This window comes from Spea bombifrons, chromosome 5 (assembly GCF_027358695.1).
Source record: "Spea bombifrons isolate aSpeBom1 chromosome 5, aSpeBom1.2.pri, whole genome shotgun sequence".
In the NCBI taxonomy this organism is placed as follows: domain Eukaryota; kingdom Metazoa; phylum Chordata; class Amphibia; order Anura; family Pelobatidae; genus Spea; species Spea bombifrons.
Window position 1 is genome coordinate 57,580,386 of NC_071091.1, and position 8,799 is coordinate 57,589,184.

The following is an 8,799-nucleotide window of genomic DNA, read 5'->3' on the forward strand; positions in this document are numbered from 1 at the left end:
CCCTTTCAATGCACTAATTTTACCACTACCCTTTGTGAAACTTTATGGTAGTAATTATTTTTGTATTTTTTTCACACATGTTGTACTTCAGGTATAAATTTATCGCTCCTGGTATATGTCCGTGTCACACAACACCCCAATATGTGTTCAGTAACATCTCCTGAGCGCAGTGATACCCCACATGCATGGGTTTGTTGGGTTATTTGGGAGGTAAAAGGCTACCTTTGTGAGGTGTGTATTTTTTTGCCATTTAGACATCTGCCCCATGTCCCATATTTGGGACATCTTTGAACCCGGCCAATTCAATTTACCCCATCAAATCATATATTTTTTAATACTAGACACCCTATGGGCATTTGTAATGCCAATATTTTAACTCTTTCCATAATGGAATTTTTGTAAAGATAAAAAATTTTAGGACTTGCTTATTAAAAACTTTTTTTTTTTTTTGGTGACAGTGGGGATTTTTACATGTTACCATATTTTTGACATTTTTTTTGAAACATTTTTTTAATTTTTTTTTTTATTTTTTTTTTTTATTTTTTTTTACTTACTAGTCACTCTCATTAGTGAGCTGGGCTCCATTGACCTTGCATGGTTGGATGCAGTACCTGCATTCAACCTGCAGGAGGAGCTCGAGAGTTCTCAAGAGGGTCTGGATAGACCCTCTGTGAACTCAGATCTATTGTTAATGCCATCCTGTGAATGACGGCAACGTCATTCACAGGATGGCACTTGTGGTTGCTCCTCGGAGCAATCACAAGGCGATCGGGGGTCGGGGGGTTGTGTTGCTACATGCCTCGATACCGAGGCATGTCAGCAACACAGTTTATGCTTAGGAAGCGATTCCGATCGCTTCCTAAGCAGTTTTAGCCGGGCGCCGCCGCGATCTTTGATGATCGGTGCGGCGGCGGCCATTTTTCTTCCGGGGAGGGCTGCCGAGGGCTGCCCTCCCCGGATCCACGGTCAGCCTCACTTGTGAGGCTTCCGTGGATGCTGCAAAGCCGCCGATCGCTGCGAAAACGCCGCGATCGCGGCGATGCAGCTATTTAACGACAGCCCGTACATGTACGGGCATTGTCGTTAACCCGTTGTCGTTGTCGTTAAGGGGTTAAAATTAAAATGGTGACGACTGTAATTTACCCCAGTTTTCTGCATGAATTACAGTCACACTCTTCCAGACGAGGGCTCTTTTACATTTATAGCTGAATAAAACAATCCTTTGCAATATATTACATGTCCTGATTTCCAGAGCAACTTCTTGTATCAGATTTCCCATTTTCTTTCATTTTAAAAAGAAAAAGCCTGAATATAAGACAACCCTACAGGAAAAAGGTTTTACCAGTAAATGTTAATTCATGTAAACTATGTGAACAATTTTTTGTTAATAAAAGCTATGATTGAGAAAAATATTTTGTTTTTATTTCCTTTTTTCTTCAACCTGCCCCCCCAGTTATGCACATCTGCCCCCAGGCTTGCCACTCTGCCCCAGAAATGCCTTATACCCCCTATATGCCACTGTGCCCCATGATATGCCTTTTAACCCTCTAAATGCCACTGTGCCCCATGATATGCCTTTTGACCCCCTATGTGCCACTCTGCCTCCAGAATTGCCTTATACCCCTATATGCCACTCTGGCATTTAGGGGGTTAAAAGGCATATTATGGGGCAGAGTGGCATATAGGGAGGTATAAGGCATTTCAGGAGACAGAGTGGCGTATAGAGGGTCAAAATGCATTTCTGGAGGCATTTAGGGGGTTAAAAGGCATTTCACAGAGCACTCTGGCTCCAGAAATGCCTTATGCCCCCCCATTTAACACTCCCTCCCCCTCCCTCCTCCAAACTTACCGGAGCTTCTGAGTCCCGGTGCGTAGTCCGGGCAGCGTGTAGAGCTCTACGCTATTCGCGTAGACAATTTCCGCCGCAGCCCGGAGGAGGTGCGGTTAGCCGCGGGAGTTGTCTGGGTCCTTCGCGCAGACCTTCCCCGGCTGTCAGAGATCACGGGAAACTCTGATCTCTGACAGCCGGGGAAGGTCTGCGCGATGGACGCAGACAACCCCCGCTGCTAACCGCACCTCCTCCCGGCTGCAGCGGAAGTTGTGTACGCGAATCACGTAGAGCTCTACGCGCTGCCCGGACTAAGCACCGGGGACTCAGAAGTACCGGTAAGTTGGGGGGGGGGGGACAGGAGTATCCAGGTCCCCTGCATCGCTGCGGGGATCTGGATCTTAGTCTCATAGTCAGACCTTGTTGAGGTCTGATTATAAGACGACCCCGATTATAAGACGAGGGGTATTTTTCAGAGCATTTGCTCTGGAAAAAACCTTGTCTTATAATCGAGCAAATACGGTATATATATATATATATATATATATATATATATATATATATATATATCCTCAAAAAACCGAGATAGCCATTAGGGCATATGTGTATGTCCAACCTTGTTGTGGTTTTTACTCATCCCCCACACACCAAAAAATAAAAGAATCCGTAAACACTGTGCAGTTTACCACATTATTCAGATTTATTGATGAACATAAATAAAAATGTAAGTACCTCTTGGAGATGTTATTATATTTAAAAATGTTTGATATACGCCTACAATCAAAAGCTCCTACTTAGCGATCTGGAAACAAAACCATTGCATGCAAAAACATAGGAGCTTAATGTTGGCAAATATACCTTATTAATTGGCTTCCACTTCTCTGAATGAACTTTCTTTTTCAATTTGTTAAAATGACCACATTTTTCATGTTCCTATTTCAGTTACTGTGCGGGCCCACTTAACTGGTTGGTTGATGACACTGAAGAAGACATTTGTGCTGGCGCCCAGTTCTGTTTTAAGGATTATTGTCCTCATTTCCAGTCTTATCATCTTACCTTACCTGGGGTGAGTGCTTAGAAGAACCATACCTTTCATGCATCAGAAGAATTTAGTATTCCTAGGTTATCAGGGACAATGCTATGTGAATGGGGTCTGGGAATTAAATTTTAGGAGTAAATAGCATGTCCAATAACAGATTTAACATGTTATGGTCTGTGCAGTATGGATTGATTATTATAGATAATACATACACAAACTATATATCTCTGTATAGTTAGATCTCACTATAACGCTGGTGGTTCAGAAACGGGGAGGAAAGGACACAAGAGGCAAAGCCTTGATATACATTGATATACATTGAAAGTATCACAGTTACGGTAGTTATTTGGCCATTAAACGTACATGAACATTCGTGTACGTTCAAAAGATTAAACAGAGCAGCATTGTATTATTGTTCACAGTGTGATGGGCCTTATTACTGTAGTATGTGGCCGTTTATGCAATTTTTACATGTTGTTTTTTGGGGTTTTTTTTGCAGTGTACATGGAGCCACATTAGGAGTAGGATCACTTCTGGCTGGCTTTGTAGGCGAATCAACTATGGTTGCTATTGCATCTTGTTATGTATACAGGAAGCAGGTAAAACTACATTTAAATGATCTCCTTCTAGGCTCCCTATTAGGGTACATAATGTATAATCTCATGTTCACATACATGTCATTTTGTGTATATTTTCAAAAGAAATTGGTGTGACGTTAAACCATTTACGAATGTAAATGTATAAAGCAAACATCAAATGGGTATTGATGCAGGTTGCAGTGGCGCATGCTAACAAGCTACATAAATGCCTTTTCTTGTGCGCCACCAAATATTAAAATCGCCCGTGGGAATAGAGTGTTGCTTTAATTTCCTGTTCATACATTGTAATATATTATTTTTTTAATTCATTTTGAAGTTGGAGAGGTAGCTGTGAATGAAAGGCAAGAAATGTGTCTCACTTTGGGGAGTATTATGTCACTTTCTGGTACTATCAATTAACAAAGCAGGGAATAGACCTGTGCCATAGAGGCGCACACTCTAGGAGGGCACATCCACCAGACCTACTGGAGATTATCAGACAATGTCATCTGCCCAAGACAAATATTGTACTGCTGCAAAATTATTTCATTTTTAGTGTGCTGTGTGTGTATATGTAATTTTTATAGTAGTAGATTAACAGTAGTAGATTGTAGAATAACACATCTTTAAAAAACATCACAACTTCCATATCTCCTAGAAAAAGAAGGCAAAAGAGTCTGGAAACACAGTGGAAGGAGAAGACTCTGCAATGACTGACCTGCCTCCAACTGAGGATATTACGGACATAGTTGAGATGAGAGAAGATGGAGAATGAGTTAGAGTGCAAGAGCTTCGCAAGAGCAGTCAGTATGGCCCTCTATGCGTTTTTATTTACGGATCCATTGTATTTTATGGAAACTTAGGTTTAAAGACTCCAATTTTTAGCATACCGAGTATGCTTCTCACAGAGTGACCATGATTTTAACAATACTTTATTGTCATCCCAGCCACTGGACTCAAGTGGCAACATGACAGAGGAGAGACATTTGCCACTTGACATACTTCAGCATCTGTTAGACAATCTCCATTTGTCAACCAAAATCGCTCCTGTCACCGCTAATAACGAAGCTGCCGTCCTAATAGTTCACTGTAAGCCCAACACCTCCATTTTCAGGCTCAGAAGATGGCCCTGTTTTATTTTGTGTGTTTTCAACCAAACTGATTACCTTGTCATGTATTGTGAACAATTCAAAAGTGCAAAAGGGATTTACTTTTAGAAAATGCTGTAGTGACCAACAAGGCTGTGTAATAATCAGAAAGCAGCCTGGGTATTTCTCATGAATCATGTTAGTGAGTATGTGATGTCATACAACCTGGGGGCACAGGCCGGCTGCACGGCAATTACTTACACTATGCGGGGAAAATGTGTCTTTATACCACGTGTAAGCTATGAGCATCTTTCCCTATATATTTTCCATTTCAATAGCTACTCAGCTTATAAATGTTTAGCATGCGTTTCACTTGTCATTATATTTTCTTAACAATTTTATTGATTTATACTTTTTATGTTGTTACATAAATCTCAGAATGAGATACTATATTGGGGTATAAAATATAATCTGGTGCCCATGGAAATAATTCAGCATCAAGTTCCAATAAGGTTAATTGATGCTTATTGTTACCAAACAATCTTTCTACCACAACCAAAATATCATGCTTATTTGGAGATAATAATCAAACCCTATGGATGGTAAATTTCCTAACATTTTCATATCACAAATGTATGCCCTTTTTCCTTCAAAGAACTGTACTTATGTTATATAGTATATTTATCTAGTGCCATAAATTATTCATGATCCCCGTAGCAACAATAAACCTTCATTTCATGCTTGTCATGTTTTTATTATTGTGACTATTTTAATTTTATTAAAAGGGACGATATTAATGTGATTGAAAGACAAGCTGTCCATAAAAAAATGTTTTGTAACATAGCAATTATATAGATATGTCTTTATATCAGACAGCATTCCTTATGACTGCATGATTCCAGCAGTGGTCTATGGTAGCTCACTCTACAGGAAGTAATCTAAATAACGAGTGCGCAGAAAAAAATGCTTCCCCCATGTCCTGAAAAGGTTTTTTTTTTTTATTTTGACAAAGCGTTGCACATAAAGATGAAATGAGAAAAACAGCTTGGAAACCCTGAATAACTGAGAAAATAAGTAACAGTGTTGTAGATAAGCCCTTGTAGTGAACATGTCTATGATGGCGTACTATACTCTAAATACCTATACTTTGGGATAGTATATGACAATGTATCAGCCACATTTTCCATGTGAAGTTGTGTGATGTACATTTCTACCATTTACAATCATACTGCAATTATTCTGGTTGTAAAGAAATGACAGATGACAAATGGAATATTTTTTTTAACTATGTTTTTCTTTCGGTACTTGACTAGAAATATAATCAGCAGTATTTTTTTGAATATTTGTGAATATATTTAAAATGTGTACGGGATTCCGATTGTAGACTTAAAAAAAAAATATTTAAAAAAAATGTATTTGGACATGTTTAACATATTTACTGAATGGTTGGAGGGTAAATGACTGCAAGAGTGAGTTTTTTTTTAGCTTGTTTGGAAATTAAAGGGAATAAAAATATAATAAAATATACTAAAGTAGAATCAAGTCTCTGTTTATTGCATATAATGCTAAAAAGTAAATATACCCCGATTACAGCTTTGGTTATATAATATGTATCATATCAGGCCGTCATACAATCTCATATTTACTGGTAAAGAGACATGCCATGGGTATGGAAAGTGTGGTTAAAAATTTAATGCAGTCCTACTTACTAAAAATTAACAGTGCAGAATAAGCCTTCCACTTAGAAATCCTATACAACACTCCATATGTGATACGTAATTTAAAAAAAAAATAAAATATATAAATAAAAATATAAATAAAATAAGAACTCAAGCTTACAGGAAGTGAGTTGGTTCCCAGTTACTCACAAATGTGCATTCAATCAGTATCCCTCATCAGTGGACAGCTGGACAGAGTCCTGGGATAAAGCTTCCAATGTCTCCTGTCATCCCGCTTCAGGATGGCTTCTCAGTAAGGTGGTCGTTTGGAGTTCTGGGTTGAAGAAAAACACACTCCATCTCACCCCACTTACACACACACACAAGTACACTTCTATGCTCACACACGCGCACACATACATGCTCACATCCATCCATCCATAAATACAAACACACACACACACAAACATATATATATATATATATATATATATATATATATATATATATATATATATATATATATATATTACGGTATATACACACACACTTCCCACCACCCACGCTTACCTCTCACGCTCCTACAGCTTCCTCCCCAGCTGCTCACACACTGTGTGGACTAGCCGGTTCAAAATAGTTTAGAAAGGGCTCTTTCAGACAGATGGGCCCAAGTCAGAGGGGATCTTTCTATACAATTTTGAACCGGTAGGTTACACCCATGCTTTATTACTTATTTTACACGCCTGACACTTTTCACTATAAATAAAGCATTTTATTTAAGAAATCATGTGATTATCATCCTTTGTATATCTTTGAATAAACTTTTGTCTAAGATTTGGGGCACCTCTGAATATTATTTTAGGAGTAGGAGTTTAAGTTCTTAATATTTACATAAAACTGACCAATGTTTTTGGATCAGCTTATTTGTTTGTGACAACCATTAAAAATTACATAGGACTCGCTAAACTTGGGGTTCTTTGACATGGCAGGCTAAGCAATACATGACCATATAGTGTGACAGACTCCCCAGTAATTTTTCCTTAGGTGTTTTTTTTGTATGGTATTTACTGAATTCTTGCTTTGTGTACTTATTGGTTATAATTATTCTTGCAGTAACCCTGGAATCTGAATGGGTGTGCCTCTAAGCTTAAACTTGTTTATGATCACTCACATGCTAGGATAGTCATTGGCATTTGGTAAAGAAAAGTAATGTTCAGGAAAAACAATAGATACATAGCAAACCATTCACTACTTATGGCAAGCATTCCTAAAATGGAAAATTAGAGAATTTAATTGTAAGCTGTGCTTCATTACCGGACTGCATTTTATTCCACATAAAATTGTAAATCTAAAGGCCCACTTCGCTGTCTCCAATTTTTCCTCCCAGGGCCCGTACCAAAACAAGTATTTTTTGGTAGGTTATTTTCCTACTGATTAGTCAGATGGATTTGTGTATATTTAGGGCTCAGATCGAGCTAGGTTTTGGTTTCTAGTTTTGTTTAATTTACTAATCTCTGTGTATCTGTGCAGCATTAAAAATAAAAGCTGCAGACTTTTACACAAAATTCCATCTCCTGCAAATTTAATACCCTAGAGAATTGTGCGGTTATATCACAATATATATACATATTATATATATATATATATATATATATATATATATATATAAAAATATACAAATATTTAAATGCAAGTGAATTTGGTAGCACAGCCTCTTTGGATGGTTAATTCCACATCTGTCTTGTTCTTACTGTGTAGAATCATTTTTTTGCTGCTTGGTGAAAATCCCTCTACGCATTTTGTTCAATATTTGCGCATTGAAGCTTTGCCTGTTCCAACAGTTCCTTTCATTTATTAAAATAACTTTAGCGATAACTTGCCAGTTTTTAGTGCTTATTGAGTGATGTACACAAGTAGTGATGCAAAAAAATAAATAAATGCATGATTCTCTCAGGGTTTCCAATTCTGGAGCAGTTTCAAATCACCTTCAATGAAAATTCTAGGCGTTGACAGCCCTTCCTCTCACACAAATATAATATATATTTATATAATATATATATTATATTTAATTACTGGCTTATGTGCCCTTCGTTGAAATGATGTGGTCAAAAAGCTTTCTTTCCTCTTTTTTCTTCTCACTTTCTCTCCCCCAGAGCGCTCTACACCTCTTTTCTCTGATTCCCCTTTTGCTCTCCCCAACTCACATCTCTTTACCTACCCCTCACCTCAAACTTTCACTCCTCACTTCACTTCTTCTACCCTCAATCTTCTCTTCTCCTAGCCTACCATGTCATCACTTCTTCCCTTACCTCTCCTCACCTTCACTAATTTCATCACTTCATTTGCACTCATATCACCTGGTGTCACATACCCTCAACCTAGTGCAGTATTTCTACGGCTCCCTCCATAAGTAACACTCACACGCTTACTAATACATAAACTCTAAAATCATACACTCACACATGCTATACAGTAACACACACTAACCAAATGCTTTTACAACATTCACCACTCAAGGTAAAGGTTTGAAATAAAATAAGTTCCAGCTGAATAAGAAGAAAAGGCATAAGCAGATCAATTACTAGATGGTAGAAACAAATACGTAATG

General features: G+C 38.0%; 1 protein-coding gene across 1 annotated transcript in view; it reads left to right on the forward strand.

The window, feature by feature from the left end:
• The window catches only part of ANKH (ANKH inorganic pyrophosphate transport regulator), a 54,963-nt gene extending 50,200 nt beyond the window's left edge, over positions 1 to 4,763 (forward strand). The window contains exons 10-12 of the mRNA XM_053466251.1: positions 2,771 to 2,894; positions 3,367 to 3,466; positions 4,104 to 4,763. Coding sequence (XP_053322226.1) covers positions 2,771 to 2,894; positions 3,367 to 3,466; positions 4,104 to 4,220 — 341 coding nt within the window. The 3' untranslated portion in view covers positions 4,221 to 4,763. The remainder of the gene's footprint in view (positions 1 to 2,770; positions 2,895 to 3,366; positions 3,467 to 4,103) is intronic.
• The last annotated feature ends 4,036 nt before the right edge of the window (positions 4,764 to 8,799 follow it).